General features: G+C 44.1%; 1 protein-coding gene across 25 annotated transcripts in view; it reads left to right on the top strand.

The window, feature by feature from the left end:
* The window catches only part of clasp2 (cytoplasmic linker associated protein 2), a 112,972-nt gene that overhangs the window by 88,719 nt on the left and 4,601 nt on the right, over positions 1–19,652 (top strand). For all 25 annotated transcript variants that reach the window (XM_055876564.1, XM_055876557.1, XM_055876560.1 and 22 more), the window contains 10 exons: positions 2,546–2,709; positions 5,985–6,063; positions 10,794–10,937; positions 11,038–11,181; positions 11,684–11,790; positions 11,910–12,051; positions 15,683–15,866; positions 17,451–17,647; positions 17,725–17,853; positions 18,033–18,239. In XM_055876564.1, coding sequence (XP_055732539.1) covers positions 2,546–2,709; positions 5,985–6,063; positions 10,794–10,937; positions 11,038–11,181; positions 11,684–11,790; positions 11,910–12,051; positions 15,683–15,866; positions 17,451–17,647; positions 17,725–17,853; positions 18,033–18,239 — 1,497 coding nt within the window. The remainder of the gene's footprint in view (positions 1–2,545; positions 2,710–5,984; positions 6,064–10,793; positions 10,938–11,037; positions 11,182–11,683; positions 11,791–11,909; positions 12,052–15,682; positions 15,867–17,450; positions 17,648–17,724; positions 17,854–18,032; positions 18,240–19,652) is intronic.

Below are 19,652 nucleotides of genomic sequence, written 5' to 3'. Positions count from 1 at the left end.
CTTCAGTCCAAGTCGGGAAGCACCTTGTGTGCACTGCACACATATCTGTGCGTGCATGTGATGACAGGGTGGGTGGGTACGCATGAGTGTGTGTGTTAGGGTGACCACATTTAAAATACCCAAATGCGGGACCACAGGATGATTTTGCGGGACAGTGTAGACTACGTCATTTTGTTGCACTGAATGAGCTATTTTAAGCACACCAGCCGCGCCTAGTCTATTCTTTTTCCTCACACTAAATTTGGTGATGCAGAAAGGAGAGACCACTTGTGGCTGTTTTATGAAAATCTGGGAATATTTGGCCACAAAAACATTTCTGGTTGGTCTCAGAATGTGAAACAGTTAGGAATGAAGAAGCAGCAAATATGTTTAATGAGAAACGAATGAGCATGGAGACCTTACCTTTCAGTCTAATACGGCTGTTTACTTACAGTTGTAGCTCTTCATCAGAAGCGAGATGTTTGTAAGTAGTGAAGCGTAACTGTCCTCTCCAAGTTTAACTGGAATTTGTCCCGAAAATATCTGGAAAATGTCATTGATTTATGATTTTATTTTAATTTAACCTTTATTTAACTAGGCAAATAAGTAAAGAACAAATTCTCATTTACAATGACAACCTAGCAAAAGGACTCCTGCAGGGAAGGGGGATTAAAACAAGTTGTTAGCTGCAGCGAACTGAAAAGAGGAGTGACACAGGGATGTGTGCTTTGGGGACCTTTAACAGAATGTGACTGGCAGAACGGGTGTTGTATGTGGAGGATGAGGGCTGCAGTAGATATCTCAGATAGGGGGAAGTGAGGCCTACGAGAGTTTTATAAATAAGCATCAACCAGTGGGTTTTGCGACGGGTATACAGAGATGACCAGTTTACAGAGGAGTAGAGAGTGCTGTGATGTGTCCTATAAGGAGCATTGGTGGCAAATCTGATGGTCGAATGGTAAAGAACATCTAGCCGTTCGAGAGCACCCTTATCTGCTTATCTATAAATTAAGTCTCCGTAATCTAGCATGGGTAGGATGGTCATCTGAATCAGGGTTAATTTGGCAGCTGGGGGTGAAAGAGGAGCGATTACGATAGTTTCAGGAGCTCCTTTAGCACCTAGGATTCAGTGACCACCTGCAGGGAGAAACGTTTTAACAGGGCAGGGGAAAAAGAGGGAGAAGCATCGAGGATAGTCGCATTAGAAGGGGTAGGAGATGAGGAAATGTTGGACGGGCAAGGAGGCATGGCTGAGTCAAATAGGAATCCTGACTTAATGAAGTGGTGATTAAAGAGCTCAGCCATGTGCTCCTTGTCAGTAACAACCACATCAACATTAAGGGACATGGACAGCTGTGAGGAGGGATTATTCTCCGGGTCTGTAACCGTTTTCCAGAATTTCTTGGGGTTAGACCCACAGAGAGAACTGTTCCTTAAAGTAACTAACTTTGGCCTTCTGGATAGCCTGAGTGTGTGTGCCGAGCCTTTTTCCAAATGCAATTCTTGAGATGGAGTAACTCTGCAAGAGCACGTTCGAACCAGGGGCTGAACCTGTTTTTAATTCGCATTTTCTTCATGGGTATTGTTTGTTGGTGGTATTGTTTGTTAACAATACCACTGAAAATATAAAAAAATGACATTGGCATTGGCCTACGTCTCGTCTTGCACCCACAGAATATCAGATCTTAACAACGATTGGAGAAGTGTTTAACATCGCCAGTACCACATCCGTTTAATATATAGGCCTGTCTTTTCATAAGCGCAACGTGACTGCAAGAGACCGGTTGGAATGTCTGTCTGAAATATCCGCCAAATCAAACATTTGTGGTGATTGAATTTGTTGATAAAATACGGGACATGATTGTTTGGTTGAGGGACAAAGGGCCAAAATGCGGTTCTGTCCCGCACAATCTGGGACATGTGGTCACCCTAGTGTGTGTGTGTGTGTGTGTGTGCTTCCCAGGATGCTAACTGTTGTATGTTTCTCTCTCCTTCATGCCTCTCCTCTGGAACTCTCTGTAGAGAGTAAGTCTAGACAACGTTTATTTTACGTTCAATTAACGTTTGATTAACGCTTGTGTGGTTGTGACACTAACCTGGTACTCTGATTGGAGACTAATCTTGAATTCATTGATTAATCTGGCAAGTGGTAATCTGACTGGGTGGCTAATTTAATGGTTTCCAAGGCAACCACAGACTCACTCACTAACTGACCCGGTGATGTCACAGCTCACTGCTGTGACATCACTATGACATGACGCCCTGTGATTGGTGTCTGAGTCCCTGCTGTTTTGCAGGTGACAGCCAATCAGCATGTGTGTTTAGTGAATATTGATTGTGTATTGGTAAAACAATTCTGCTTGCTGCACGCTGATTAGAGTGAGTGGTTGATTGGTTAATTGATAAGTGAATGGAGTTGCTTCCCTCAGCCTATCTCATAGTATCCATAGTACATGTGCGTCTCACTCATGTTGGTGTGCATGAACATGTTCCTCTGTCTCTTCTAAGTGTGTGTGTGTGTGTGTTTATACAATGTGTCTAACCCATGTCCCCTGTCTCTCCCAAGGTGTTCAGTATGTTCTTAGAGACCCTAGTGGATTTTGTCCTGGTGCATAGAGAAGACCTGCAGGACTGGCTGTTCGTCCTGCTCACCCAGCTGCTGAAGAAGATGGGAGCTGACCTACTGGGATCAGTACAGGCCAAGGTCCAGAGAGCACTGGACATCACACGGTCAGTGGGTGTGTGTGTGTGTGTATTTGTAAAGTTTGTGTGTGCGTATATCTTACATGTGTGTCTGTAATGTGTGTGTGTATATAAACTCAGCAAAAAAATGTCCTCTCACTCTCAACTGCGATTATTTTCAGCAAACTTAACATGTGTAAATATTTGTATGAACATAACAAGATTCAACAACTGAGACATAAACTGAACAAGTTCCACAGACATGTGACTAATAGAAATGGAATAATGTGTCCCTGAACAAAGGGGGGGGTCAAAAGTAACAGTCAGTGTCTGGTGTGGCCACCAGCTACATTAAGTACTGCAGAGCATCTCCTCCTCATGGACTGCACTCTGAAATTGGACCAGCAGCACGACCAGGTGGACTGGGGACAGCAAGGAGTCATCAGGCCAGGTAGTCCTGAGGCATGGTCCTAGGGCTATGGTCCTCCGAGAGAGAAAAAATACAATTATTTAAATTCACACAGGACACCGGATAAGACAGGAGAAATACTCCAGATATAACAGACTGACCCTAGCCCCCTGGCACAAACTATTGCAGCATAAACACTGGAGGCTGAGACAGGAGGGGTTAGGAGACACTGTGGCCCCGTCCGACGATATCCCCGGACAGGGCCAAACAGGCAGGATATAACCCCACCCACTTTGACAAAGCACAGCCCCCACACCACTAGAGGGATATCTCCAGCCACCAACTTACCATCCTGAGACCAGGCCGAGTATAGCCCACAATGATCTCTCCCACGCCACAACCCAAGGGGGGATGCCAACCCGGACAGGAAGATCACGTCAGTGACTCAACCCACTCAAGTGACGCACCCCTCCTAGGGACGGCATGAAAGAGCACCAGTAAGCCAGTGACTCAGCCCTTGTAATAGGGTTAGAGGCAGAGAATCCCAGTGGAGAGAGGGGAACCGGCCAGGCAGAGACAGCAAGGGCGGTTTGTTGCTCCAGTGCCATTCCGTTCACCTTCACACTCTTGGCCCAGACTACACTCAATCATAGGACCTACTGAAGAGATGAGTCTTCAGTAAAGACTTAAAGGTCGAGACCGAGTCTGTGTCTCTCACATGGATAGGCAGACCATTCCATAAAAATGGAGCTCTATAGGAGAAAGCCCTGCCTCCAGCTGTTTTCTTAGAAATTCTATGGACAGTAAGGAGGCCTGCGTCTTGTGTAGGTACGTACGGCAAGACCAAATCGGAAAGATAGGTAGGAGCAAGCCCATGTAATGCTTTGTAGGTTAGCAGTAAAACCTTGAAATCAGCCCTTGCCTTAACAGGAAGCCAGTGTAGAGAGGCTAGCACTGGAGTAATATGATCACATTTTTTCGTTCTAGTCAAGATTCTAGCAGCCGTGTTTAGCACTAACTGAAGTTTATTTAGTGCTTTACCCGGGTAGCCGGAAAGTAGAGCATTGCAGTAGTCTAACCTAGAAGTAACAAAAGCAAGGATACATTTTTCTGCATCATTTTTGGACAGAAGGTTTCTGATTTTTGCAATGTTACGTAGATGGAAAAAAGCTGTCCTTGAAACAGTCTTGATATGTTCATCAAAAGAGAGATCAGGGTCCAGAGTAACGCCGAGGTCCTTTTATTTGAGACGACTGTACAACCATCAATATAACGTGTGTGTCTGTAATGTGTATATATAACATGTGTGTCTGTAATGTGTATATATAACGTGTGTATATAATGTGTGTGTCTGTAATGTGTATATATAACCTGTGTCTGTAATGTGTATATATAACGTGTGTATATAATGTGTGTGTCTGTAATGTGTATATATAACGTGTGTGTGTGTCTGTAATATGTGTACAGTGGCAAGAAAAAGTATGTGAACCCTTTGGAATTACCTGAATTTTTGCATAAATTTGTCATAAAATTTGATCTGATCTTCATCTTAGTCACAACAATAGACAAACACATTTTGCTTAAACTAAAAGCACACATTATTGTATTTTTCTGAGGTTGATGTTAAGAAGAATCATAGAGTGTCAGCTTAAGACTTACAGAAATCTCTGGAACATGCTAACATCTCTGTTGACGAGTACGATACGTTAAAACACTAAACAAGAATGGTGTTCATAGGAGGACACCACGGAAGAAGCCATTGCTGTCCCAAAAAAACATTGCTGCACGTCTGAAGTTTGCAAAAAAGCACCTGGATGTTCCACAGCGCCACTGGCAAAATATTCTGTGGACAGATGAAACTAAAGGAACACACAACACTGTGTGGACAAAAAAAGGCACAGCACACCAACATCAAACCTCATCTCAACTGTAAAGTATGGTGGAGAGAGCATCATGGTTTGGGCTGCTTAGCTGCCTCAGGGCCTGGACAGCTTGCTATCATCGTCGGGAAAATGAATTCCCAAGTTTATCAAGACATTTTGCATGAGAATGTAAGGCTATCTGTCTGCCAATAGAAGCTCAACAGAAGTTGGGTGATGAAACAGGACAGGGACCCAAAACACAGAAGTAAATCAACAACAGAATGGCTTGAACAGAAGAAAATACGCTTTCTGGAGTGGCCCAGTCAGAGTCCTGACCTAAACCCGATTTAAAATGCTGTAGCATGAACTCGAAGGCAGTTCACAACAGACATCCCAAGAATATTGCTGAACTGAAACCGTTTTGTAAAGAGGAATGGTCCAAAATTCCTCCCGTTGTGCAGGTCTGATCCGCAACTACAGGAAACGTTTGGTTGAGGTTATTGCTGCCAAAGGAGGGTCAACCAGTTATTAAATCCAAGAGTTACCATTTTTCAGACCTGCACTGTGAATGTTTACACAGTGTGTTCAATAAAGACTTGAAAACATGTAATTGTTTGTGTGTTATTAGTTTAAGCAGACTGTGTTTGTCTCTTGTTGTGACCTAGATGAAGAGCAGATCAAATTTTATGAACAATTTATGCAGAAATCCAGGTAATTCCAAAGGGTTCACCTACTTTTTCTTGCAACTGTATATATAACGTGTGTGTCTAATGTGTGTGTCTGTAATGTGTGTATATATAACGTGTGTGTGTGTGTGTGTGTGTGTGTGTGTGTGTGTGTGTGTGTGTGTATATATAATGTGTGTGTCTGTAATGCGTGTGTGTCTGTAACGTGTGTGTCTGTAATATGTGTATATATAACGTGTGGGTGTGTGTCTGTAATGTGTGTGTGTGTATATATAATGTGGGTGTGTGTGTGTGGATATATAAATAAATAAAACGTGTCTGTAAAATGTGTATATATAACACGCGTGCATAATATCTCCCCTACAGAGAGTCTTTCCCCAACGACCTCCAGTTCACTATCCTCATGAGGTTCACTGTGGACCAGACTCAGACACCAAACCTCAAGGTACACCGCTGTCTGTCTGTCTGTCTGTCTGTCTGTCTGTCTGTCTAGGGGGGGTAGATGTTTTGTGAATGTATGAAGAAAGAGATGGACGGAGTGAGAAGAGGAAGGGAGAGTAAAGGGATGTAGGGAGGGTTGAAAGGCAGGGACAGCCTCTCCGTCGCCAGACTCACCTACTGTCTCAGCAACCACGGTAACTATTGTATCAGTAACCATGGTAACCACTTTTCTGATATCACGGCTGTTTAACACTGGCTCCGCTCCCTACCCACCCGATCCCTGGACTCTGATTGGATAGCGACTGATATGCCTCCAATTAAACCCGCCAACCACTGGCTTTGCTCTCTGCAGTCTGAGCCCGCCTCACCTCCCCTTCCTCGTTGCCTCTCTCTATCCTTTCCCCTCCCTTTCCTCCATCTTCTCCTCCCTCCTCTCACTTTGTATTTCCCTTTATACACTAGTTCACTCCGTCCCTCCCTTTCCTCTCCCCACCCCCTCTCCTTCACTTTCATTACCTCACCTTCCTCAATCTTTTTCTCCCTCCTTCACTCTTCACCTCACCTTCCCTTGCTATGCTTTTCCTTCTCTCATTTTCTTATGTAATTTTCACTCCTCTCATCCCTGTCCCAGTGTGTGTCCATCTGTCTCTGTCTTGCCTCCTCTCTCCCTCCACTACATCCTCTTCCTCCCTCCCCATCTCCCCTACATCTTCTTCCTCCCTCCCCATCTCCCCTTCCTCCCCTCACCTACCTTCTCCTCTAACCTCTCCTCTCTCTCCCCCTACCTTTCTCCCACTTCCCCTCTCCCCCCTTCCTCCCTCTCCCTCTCCGTCCCTCCCCCTCCCTCTCTCTCTAAGCCTGTGGGGAGGAGGGGAACGTGTTGTGGGCGGCGCAACATTAAATTGATTCCCCCTGCTTCAAGAACCATGAGGCGCGATGTTAAATTGCTCCCCCCCACGAGAGCCCCCAGGGGGCACCACGCCTGCTGCTCTCTGAACGAGCAGGTCTCAGCCTGGAACCAATCTTCCCAGGTCAGTGCGCTCAGGGGGGAGCATTTTTATGACGCGCACACTGAGGAGGCGGTCGGTCGATGAAGTGTTTTGAATAGAGGAAGAGTGAAACTGAGAGATGGAGAGGGACTTTTTTTAAAGGAATGAAAATATTGTAAAAGAAACTAATGTGAGAATGAAGAACGAATGTAAATGGTGGCTCTTTTTCCTTTAGTTTTCATGTGTCTTTATTGGTTTCTCCCCCCCTCTGTCTCCCTCCATGATAGCTGCCTGACTACAACTGTGAAGGAGACTAGCATCTTACTGCACCTTCTTTGTTGTTGCGGATCTTTACTTTGTGTTGCAGAGTAGGCTCTAAATGAACTGGGCTCTAAATATAACTAGTTGCAGCTCAGAGTTAGGAAACTCCTGGGATGATCCATGAACCACACAGACAGAAAATGTGTGTATGAGTGGCTTGTCTAACCATTTATACTATGAATGTGTGTGTGTATGAGTGGCTTGTCTAGCCATTTATACTATGAATGTATGAGTGGCTTGTCTAACCGTTTATGCTATGAATGTGTGTGTGTATGAGTGGCTTGTCTAACTGTTTATAATATGAATGTGTGTGTGTATGAGTGGCTTGTCTAACCGTTTATACTATGAATGTATGAGTGGCTTGTCTAACCGTTTATGCTATGAATGTGTGTGTGTATGAGTGGCTTGTCTAACTGTTTATACTATGAATGTGTGTGTGTATGAGTGGCTTGTCTAACCGTTTATACTATGAATGTGTGTGTGTATGAGTGGCTTGTCTAACCATTTATACTATGAATGTGTGTGTGTATGAGTGGCTTGTCTAACCGTTTATACTATGAATGTGTGTGTGTATGAGTGGCTTGTCTAACCGTTTATACTATGAATGTGTGTGTGTAGGAGTGGCTTGTCTAACCATTTATACTATGAATGTGTGTGTGTATGAGTGGCTTGTCTAACCGTTTATACTATGAATGTATGAGTGGCTTGTCTAACTGTTTATACTATGAATGTATGAGTGGCTTGTCTAACCGTTTATACTATGAATGTATGAGTGGCTTGTCTAACTGTTTATACTATGAATGTGTGTGTGTATGAGTGGCTTGTCTAACTGTTTATACTATGAATGTATGAGTGGCTTGTCTAACTGTTTATACTATGAATGTGTGTGTGTATGAGTGGCTTGTCTAACTGTTTATACTATGAATGTATGAGTGGCTTGTCTAACTGTTTATACTATGAATGTGTGTGTGTATGAGTGGCTTGTCTAACTGTTTATACTATGAATGTATGAGTGGCTTGTCTAACTGTTTATACTATGAATGTGTGTGTGTATGAGTGGCTTGTCTAACTGTTTATACTATGAATGTATGAGTGGCTTGTCTAACTGTTTATACTATGAATGTGTGTGTGTATGAGTGGCTTGTCTAACCATTTATACTATGAATGTGTGTGTGTATGAGTGGCTTGTCTAACCGTTTATACTATGAATGTATGAGTGGCTTGTCTAACTGTTTATACTATGAATGTATGAGTGGCTTGTCTAACCGTTTATACTATGAATGTATGAGTGGCTTGTCTAACTGTTTATACTATGAATGTGTGTGTGTATGAGTGGCTTGTCTAACTGTTTATACTATGAATGTGTGTGTGTATGAGTGGCTTGTCTAACCATTTATACTATGAATGTGTGTGTGTATGAGTGGCTTGTCTAACCATTTATACTCTGAATGTGTGTGTGTGTGAGTGGCTTGTCTAACCGTTTATACTATGAATGTGTGTGTGTATGAGTGGCTTGTCTAACCATTTATACTCTGAATGTGTGTGTGTATGAGTGGCTTGTCTAACCATTTATACTATGAATGTGTGTGTGTGTGAGTGGCTTGTCTAACCGTTTATACTATGAATGTGTGTGTGTGTGAGTGGCTTGTCTAACCGTTTATACTATGAATGTGTGTGTGTATGAGTGGCTTGTCTAACCATTTATACTCTGAATGTGTGTGTGTATGAGTGGCTTGTCTAACCATTTATACTCTGAATGTGTGTGTGTGTGAGTGGCTTGTCTAACCGTTTATACTATGAATGTGTGTGTGTATGAGTGGCTTGTCTAACCGTTTATACTATGAATGTGTGTGTGTATGAGTGGCTTGTCTAACCATTTATACTATGAATGTGTGTGTGTATGAGTGGCTTGTCTAACCATTTATACTATGAATGTGTGTGTGTATGAGTGGCTTGTCTAACCGTTTATACTATGAATGTGTGTGTGTATGAGTGGCTTGTCTAACTGTTTATACTATGAATGTGTGTGTGTATGAGTGGCTTGTCTAACCGTTTATACTATGAATGTGTGTGTGTATGAGTGGCTTGTCTAACCGTTTATACTCTGAATGTGTGTGTGTATGAGTGGCTTGTCTAACTGTTTATACTATGAATGTGTGTGTGGCTTGTCTAACTGTTTATACTATGAATGTGTGTGTGTATGAGTGGCTTGTCTAACTGTTTATACTATGAATGTATGAGTGGCTTGTCTAACCGTTTATACTATGAATGTGTGTGTGTATGAGTGGCTTGTCTAACTGTTTATACTATGAATGTGTGTGTGTATGAGTGGCTTGTCTAACTGTTTATACTATGAATGTATGAGTGGCTTGTCTAACCGTTTATACTATGAATGTGTGTGTGTATGAGTGGCTTGTCTAACTGTTTATACTATGAATGTGTGTGTGTATGAGTGGCTTGTCTAACTGTTTATACTATGAATGTATGAGTGGCTTGTCTAACCGTTTATACTATGAATGTATGAGTGGCTTGTCTAACCGTTTATACTATGAATGTGTGTGTGTATGAGTGGCTTGTCTAACCGTTTATACTATGAATGTATGAGTGGCTTGTCTAACCATTTATACAATGAATGTGTGTGTGTATGAGTGGCTTGTCTAACCGTTTATACTATGAATGTATGAGTGGCTTGTCTAACCGTTTATACTATGAATGTATGAGTGGCTTGTCTAACCATTTATACAATGAATGTGTGTGTGTATGAGTGGCTTGTCTAACCGTTTATACTATGAATGTATGAGTGGCTTGTCTAACCATTTATACTATGAATGTGTGTGTGTATGAGTGGCTTGTCTAACCGTTTATACTGTGAATGTGTGTGTGTATGAGTGGCTTGTCTAACCATTTATACTATGAATGTGTGTGTGTATGAGTGGCTTGTCTAACCGTTTATACTATGAATGTATGAGTGGCTTGTCTAACCATTTATACTATGAATGTATGAGTGGCTTGTCTAACAATTTATACTATGAATGTGTGTGTGTATGAGTGGCTTGTCTAACCGTTTATACTGTGAATGTGTGTGTGTATGAGTGGCTTGTCTAACCGTTTATACTATGAATGTGTGTGTGTATGAGTGGCTTGTCTAACTGTTTATACTCTGAATGTGTGTGTGTATGAGTGGCTTGTCTAACTGTTTATACTCTGAATGTGTGTGTGTATGAGTGGCTTGTCTAACTGTTTATACTCTGAATGTGTGTGTGTATGAGTGGCTTGTCTAACTGTTTATACTATGAATGTATGAGTGGCTTGTCTAACTGTTTATACAATGAATGTGTGTGTGTATGAGTGGCTTGTCTAACTGTTTATACAATGAATGTATGAGTGGCTTGTCTAACCGTTTATACTCTGAATGTGTGTCCAGGTGAAGGTGGCTGTTCTGAAGTACATTGAGACCTTGGCCCTGCAGATGGAGCCTCAGGACTTTGTGAACTCCAGTGAGACGCGCCTGGCTGTGTCTCGCATCATCACCTGGACCACAGAGCCCAAGAGCTCCGACGTCAGGAAGGTACTGCACAGACATTTCTGTATGCTGCAATTTGTTGATTATTGGTTGACGCGAACTTTGATTGGTTTCTGGTGTGTGTCTGTCTGTGTGTGTGTTCCAGGCTGCCCAGTCGGTGTTGATCTCGTTGTTCCAGTTGAACACCCCAGAGTTCACCATGCTGCTGGCAGCTCTGCCCAAGACCTTCCAGGATGGCGCCACCAAACTGCTACAGAACCACCTGAGGAACACAGGCAATGCTGCACAGGTAACGACACCTGGCCTTGGCTGTACCCCTCCCAGCAGGTAACGACACCTGGCCTTGGCTGTACCCCTCCCAGCAGGTAACGACACCTGGCCTTGGCTGTACCCCTCCCAGCAGGTAACGACACCTGGCCTTGGCTGTACCCCTCCCAGCAGGTAACGACACCTGGCCTTGGCTGTACCCCTCCCAGCAGGTAACGACACCTGGCCTTGGCTGTACCCCTCCCAGCAGGTAACGACACCTGGCCTTGGCTGTACCCCTCCCAGCAGGTAACGACACCTGGCCTTGGCTGTACCCCTCCCAGCAGGTAACGACAGCTGGCCTTGGCTGTACCCCTCCCAGCAGGTAACGACACCTGGCCTTGGCTGTACCCCTCCCAGCAGGTAACGACAGCTGGCCTTGGCTGTACCCCTCCCATCCTGGCCTGATGAAGGATCTTAGGAGTTGGGAAACTAAAAGGTCCTAGCATGTACTTGATCCAATTATGTGTTACTCTCTCACCCAGGCCCCGACAGGAAGCCCTCTGACACGCCACACCCCCCGCTCTCCTGCCAGCTGGTCCAGCCCCCTCACCTCTCCTACCAACACATCACAGAACACATCCTCACCCAGGTAACATCCACACTCCTCCCAATGTACACGTAGACCCAGGTTACACACACAGACCTCAGAACACACTCATATAATGTTGACCTATTGTGATGGTAATATGACTGATGTGTTGTGTGCAGTGCATTTGACTACGACACAGAGAACATGAACTCAGAGGACATCTACAGTAGTCTGAGAGGAGTGACGGAGGCCATCCAGAACTTCTCCGTCCGCAGCCAGGAAGACATGAATGAACCGGTCAGACGGAGGGAAGGAGAGGAGGTGGGGAGAGAGAGAGAGAGTGTGTGTGTGTGTGTGTGTGTGTGTGTGTGTGTGTGTGTGTGTGTGTGTGTGTGTGTGTGTGTGTGTGTGTGTGTGTGTGTGTGTGTGTGTGTGTGTGTGTGTGTGTGTGTGTGTAGAACCGACATGATGGGATGCATCTTCAAAATGATTATTTATAGTCTGTCAGGTGGATTCTGGGGGATTAAGCCTTCACACACACAATGTTCCTGAGAACAGATATGACCTGCCACTCCCCTTGTTGTGTGTGTGAGACACTGAACCCCATAACCTTCTGACCCCAACTGTTATCGCACTGTCTGGTATCAAAGCATCTCATCCCTACCTTTCTAACAAAGTGGATTTCACTGGAAATAGATTTTTTATCTGGTGGGTGTAAGCTAATATCAGGGGGAAAATAACACATTCAGTATTTTTACAGGTTAAAATACACTACATGACCAAAAGTATGTGGACACCTGCTTGTCGAACATCTCATTCCAAAATCATGTGCATTAATATGGAGTTGGTCCCCCGTTTGCTGCTATCACAGACTCCACTCTTCTGGGAAGGCTTTCCACTAGATTTTGGAACATTGCTGCAGAGACTTGCCACCATTCAGCCACAAGAGCATTAGTGAGGTCGGGCACTGATGTTGGGTGATTAGGCCTGGCTCGCAGTCGGCATTCCAATTCATCCCAAAGGTGTTTGATGGGGTTGAGGTCAGGACTCTGAATAGGCCAGTCAAATTCTTCCACACTGATCTCGACAAGCCATTTCTGTATGGACCTCGCTTAGTGCACGGGGCATTGTCATGCTGAAACAGGAAAGGGCCTTCCCCAAACTGTTGCCACGAAGTTGGAAGCACAGAATCATCTAGAATGTCATTGTATGCTGTAGCGTTAAGATCGTTTCCACTGCTCCAGAGTCCAATAGCAGCTTTACACTACTCCAGTCGACTCTTGGCATTGCACATGGTGATCTTAGGCTTGTGTGCGGCTGCTCGGCCATGGAAACCCATTTCATTAACTTTTACCGCCTCAGAAACCCGGATCCGGGATCACCCCCCACCCCCCCCCCCCCCACACTGATTAGCATCACTAGCATAGCGTCACATTTAAATAGTAGCATCTAAATATCATTAAATCACAAGTCCAAGACACCAAATGAAAGATACAGATCTTGTGAATAAAGTCACCATTTCAGATTTTTTAAATGTTTTACAGGGAAGACAAAATATGTAAATCTATTAGCTAACCATGTTAGCAAAAGACACCCTTTTTCTTTGTCCACCATTTTTTCTCAACACCAGTAGCTATCACCAATTCGGCTAAACTAAGATATTGATAGCCACTAACCAAGAAAAAACCTCATCAGATGACAGTCTGATAACATATTTATGGTATAGGATAGGTTTTGTTAGAAAAATGTGCATATTTCAGGTATAAATCATAGTTTGCCATTGCAGCCAGCATCACAAATCTCACCAAAGCTCCTAGAATTACTACAGACAGCAACGTGTATTACCAATTTACTCATCATAAAACATTTCTTAAAAATACACAGCACATAGCAATGGAAAGACACAGATCTTGTGAATTCAGACAACATTTCAAATTTTCTAAGTGTTTTACGGCAAAAACACAATGAATCGTTATATTAGCATACCACATATGCAAACGTTACCAGAGCATTGATTCTAGCCAAAGAGAGCGATAACTCAACATCGCCAAAATATATTAATTTTTTCACTAACCTTCTCAGAATTCTTCAGATGACACTCCTGTAACATCATATTACACAATCCATATAGACTTTGATCGAAAATGTGCATATTTAGCGGCACAAATCGTGCTTACACAATGGAAATAGTGTTCAACTACTCAAGCAATCTGGCCGGCGCCATTTTGAAAATACAAATATTTTTATCAAAAACTATTTATAAACTTGACTAAAAAAATACAGGTTGGACATGAAATGAAAGATGTATTAGTTATTAATGCAACCGCAGAGTTAGATTTTTAAAATTAACGTTACTAGACATACAGTGTGCGTTACAGCCAGACTAGTGACGCAATAACGGCGTCACTATTCACCATTATTGAGTTTACATTTTTCCACATAAAAACGGAATAACATCATAAATAGCTCTTACTTTTCGACGAGCTTCCATCAGAATCTTGCCATGGTGGTTCTTTGTCCAAAAGAATCGTTGCTTGGTTGTAAAACGTTGCATTCAACTTCTGATAAAGCAGCTAACACTAGCTAGCCATAGCTATTTTGCACCAACGTGTCCAAATCCTCAAGGCGCAATACTGTTGAAATTCCGAAAAATAGCAATATACTCGCATAATCTGATATAACTCTGTTTAAAATAGCTTCGTTATGATGCTTCTAACACCTATGTCTAATTAAATTACAGATGGATACATCTAACGTTTAAAATTGAGCGTTTGAAAATGGCATCCTGAGGTCCACTTCGCGCAATGTTCAGCTTCGAAAGGAAGGCTCCTCTCGCTCCTTGGCCTTTTATAACCTCTGAGAGCTACGCAGCAAGCCCATTCCACTTCTCATTGGTTACTGACATCCAGGGGAAGGCGGGTGCAGTTCATGTCGTTCCATAGGATATTCACAGACTTTCAAAACTGATCTGAAATCAGAGCTTCGCTCTCAGACCATCGCAGTACCTGTCATGGATTTCGCTGTAGAAAGAGTTCTGGGTCACCCACAAACAAAATTCCAACGGCTATAGAAACTAGAAAGTGTTTTCTATCCAATAGAATTAATAATATGCATATTGTACGATCAAGAATTGAGCACGAGGCAGAGAGCTTGTGGGCTTGTGGGGCCTACCACTTCGCGGTTGAGTTGTTGTTGCTCCTAGACATTTCCACTCCACAATAACAGCACTTGCAGTTGACTGGGGCAGCTCTAGCAGGGCAGAAATCTGACGAACTGACTTGTTGGAAAGGTGGCATCCTATGACAGTGCCACGTTGAAAGTCACTGAGCTCTTAAGTAAGGCCATTCTACTACTAATGTTTGTCTATGGAGATTGCATGGCTGTGTGCTCGATTTTATATACCTGTCAGCAACGGGTGTGGCTGAAATAGCTGAATCCACTAATTTGAAGGGGTGTCCACATACTTTTGTATATATAGTGTAGGTTGTGATGGGAGTATCATGCGTGTGTGTCCGAGTGCGTACAGTATGTGAGATGTTATTAATTATGACACCCCTCTCCATGGTATGTTCCAAGGAAGGGCTATGTCCAAGCTGACATTTCCTCTAGAGGTCAGTCTGAAACCTGACCCGCCCACCCATCCTCAACCTGCCAATCAGACTGACTCCATCACCTGACCCGTCAGGGGGTTTTCTGGTTTGAGTGAAAATATTAACAGGAACTGTAACAGATCTCATATCTCTCCTCATTCCATCCACAGAATGATCAAAACCCTATCCTAACCCACACACACCGCTGTGTGTGCGTGCATGCGATGACAGCACTTGACAGCGCTTACATTTCTGTCTATGTCTGTCTGAATCATACCACCCTGTGTGTGTGTGTGTGTGTGTGTGTGTGTGTGTGTGTGTGTGTGTGTGTGTGTGTGTGTGTGTCCCTCCCCCTCCCTCAGGGTGGTAGTGCTGGTGCTGACCAGGTGGATGTAGGTCGTACAGCTCTGGACAACAAGACGTCTCTCCTCAACACCCCTCTGCTCTCCTCTTCTCCCCGGGTGTCCCGTGACCCCTTCACTGACTCCCCCTTCAAACACAGCGTCATAGATACTTCACTAGACGAATCAGACCAGCAAACTGACGGTACACACAAACACACATACAGTACCAGTCAAAAGTTTGGACACACCTACTCATTCCAGGGTTTTTCTTTATTTTAGTACTGAAGACATCAAAACTATGAAATAACACAAATGGAATCATCTAGTAACCAAAAAAGTGTTTAACAAATCCAAATATATTTTATATTTGAGATTCTTCAAAGTAGCCACCCTTTGCCTTGATGACAGCTTTGCACACTCTTGGCAATCTCTCAACCAGCTTCATGAGGAAGTCACCTGGAATGCATTTCAATTAAAGGTGTGCCTTGTTAAAAGTTAATTTGTGGAATTTCTTTTGAGCCAATAAGTTGTGTTGAGACAAGGTAGGGGTGGTATACAGAAGATAGCCCTATTTTGTAAAAGACCAAGTCCATATTATGGCAAGAACAGCTCAAGTAAGCAAAGAAAAACGACAGTCCTCTTAGACATGAAGGTCAGTCAATCCGGAAAATGTCAAGAACTTTTAAAGTTTCTTCAAGTGCAGTCGCAAAAACCATCAAGCGCTATGATGAAACTGGCTCTCATGAGGACCACCACAGGAAAGGAAGATCCAGAGTTACCTCTGCTGCAGAGGATAAGTTCATTAGAGTTACCAGCCTAAGAGAGGCCTCTCAACATCAACTGTTCAGAGGAGACTGTGTGAATCAGACCTTAATGTTCGAATTGCTGCAAAGAAAACACTACTAAAGGACACCAATAAGAAGAGACTTGTTGGGCTGAAAAACACGAGCAATGGACATTAGACCGGTGGAAATCTGTCCTTTGGTCTGATGAGTCCAAATTTGAGACAGCCGTGTCTTTGTGAGACGCAGAGTAGGTGAACGGATGATCTCCGCATGGGAGGTTACCACTATGAAGCATGGAGGAGGAGGTGTTTTACTGGTGACACTGTCTGTGATTTATTTAGAATTCAAAGTACACTTAACCAGCATGGCTACCACAGCATCCTGCAGCGATACGCCATCCAATCTGATTAGTGGAACTTAGTGGGACTATCATTTGTTTTTCAACAGGACAGGGACAGCAATTTGACCAAGAAGGAGAGTGATGGAATGCTGCATCAGATGACCTAGCCTCAACAATCACCTGACCTCAAATCAATTGAGATGGTTTGGGACGAGTTGGACCGCAAAGTGAAAGAAAAGCAGCCAACAAGTGCTCAGCTTATGTGGGAACTCCTTCAAGACTGTTGGAAAAGCAATTCAGGTGAAGCTGGTTGAGAGAATGCCAAGAGTGTGCAGAGCTGTCAAGGCAAAGGGGGGCTACTTTGAAGAATCTGAAATATATTTTGAGTTGTTTAACACTTTTTTGGTTACTACATGATTCCATATGTGTTATTTCATCGGTTTGATGTCTTCAGTATTATTCTACAATGTAGAAAATAGTTAAAATTAAGAAACTCTTGAATGACTAGATGTCAACTTTAGACTGGTACTGTATATTCATTTACACTAACACACACATGTATTCATATACACACACAAAATGTCTTGAAGTGTAATATGGATAGATACTGATTGCCATCAATTTATCAATCTCAACCCTTTTTGGCTGTTGCCCCTGACAGACAGCAGCATTGACCAATCGGAGCTGGTGTCTGAGCTGCTGAAGGAGCTGTCCAATCACAATGAGCGTGTGGAGGAGAGGAAGGCAGCGCTTTGTGAGCTCTTGAAGCTGATTCGAGAAAACACCCTGCAGGTCTCCTGGGATGAACACTTCAAAACCATCCTCCTGTTACTACTGGAGACGCTGGGGGACAGAGAGGTACACACACACACACACTCAATATGTGCATCAATGCAACGAACACACTTTGACCAAACTCTCTCTCCCCTCTTCAGCATGTGATTAGGGCGTTAGCTCTGCGTGTTCTGAGGGAGATTCTGAGCCGCCAGCCCTGGAGGTTTAAGAACTACGCTGAACTCACCATCATGAAGGCCCTGGAGGCGCACAAGGACCCACACAAAGAGGTACACACACACACTCTGTATAACACACACGCACGTACACACACACTCCTTATAATATACACACACTCCATATAATCACTCTCACATACACCCATACATTCACTCTCCTACTGTCGTTCCTGTGTGTGTATAGGAGCTATTGTAAATCTGGTACTATAACCCTGTTCCTGTGTCTGTAGGTGGTGCGAGCGGCAGAGGAGACTGCCGCCATGCTGGCGTCGTCCATCAGTCCAGACCAGTGTATCAAGGTGTTGTGTCCCATCATCCAGTCAGCTGACTACCCCATCAACCTGGCTGCCATCAAGATGCAGACTAAAGTTATAGAGAAGGTCCCCCATGAAGGACTAGTCAGCATGCTGCCTGAGATAGTCCCCGGACTCATACAGGTAACACACACACACATACAGGAAGCACACACACACATACAGGTAGCACACACACATACAGGTAGAACGCACACACATACAGGTAGCACGCACACACATACAGGTAGCACGCACACACATACAGTTAGCACACACACACATACAGGTAGCACACACACACACACACACACATACAGGTAGCACACACACATATACAGGTAGCACACACACACACACACATACACATACAGGTAGCACACACACACACACACACACACACACACATACAGATAGCACACACACATATACAGATAGCACACACACATACAGATAGCACACACACATATACAGGTAGCACACACACACATACAGGTAGCACACACACACATACAGGTAGCACACACACACATACAGGTAGCACACACACACATACAGGTAGCACACACACACATACAGGTAGCACACACACACATACAGGTAGCACACACACACATACAGGTAGCACACACACACATACAGGTAGCACACACACACATACAGGTAGCACACACATACACACATTCAAGTAGCACACACACACATACAGGTAGCGCACACACACACACACATACAGGTAGCGCACACACACACACACATACAGGTAGCGCACACACACACACACATACAGGTAGCGCACACACACACATACAGGTAGCACACACACATACACACATACAGGTAGCGCACACACACACACATACAGGTAGCGTACACACACACACACACAGGTAACGCGCGCACACACACACACAGGTAACGCGCGCAAACACACACACAGGTAACATGCACACAGGTAACGCACACACATCAGGTAGCGCACACACACACACATACAGGTAGCACACACACACATACAGGTAGGACACACACATACAGGTAGAACGCACACACACACACACACATTCAGGTAGCGCACACACACACATTCAGGTAGCGCACACACACACACACACACACACACACACACACACACACACACACATACAGGTAGCGCACACACACACATACAGGTAGCGCACACACACACATACAGGTAGCACACACACACATACAGGTAGCGCACACACACACACACACATACAGGTAGCGTACACACACACACACAGGTAACGCGCGCACACACACACACACACACACACACAGGTAACGCGCGCACACACACACACACAGGTAACGCGCGCACACACACACACAGGTAACGCACACACATCAGGTAGCACACACACACATACAGGTAGCACGCACACACATACAGGTAGCACACACACACATACAGGTAGCACACACACACACACACACACATACAGGTAGAACACACACACACACACACACATACAGGTAGCACACACACACACATACACATACAGGTAGCACACACACACATACAGGTAGCAC

This window comes from Salvelinus fontinalis, chromosome 22, assembly GCF_029448725.1.
Source record: "Salvelinus fontinalis isolate EN_2023a chromosome 22, ASM2944872v1, whole genome shotgun sequence".
Lineage (NCBI taxonomy): Eukaryota > Metazoa > Chordata > Actinopteri > Salmoniformes > Salmonidae > Salvelinus > Salvelinus fontinalis.
Note: the sequence above shows the minus strand (reverse complement) of the source record. Positions and strands in the feature narration are given on the sequence as shown.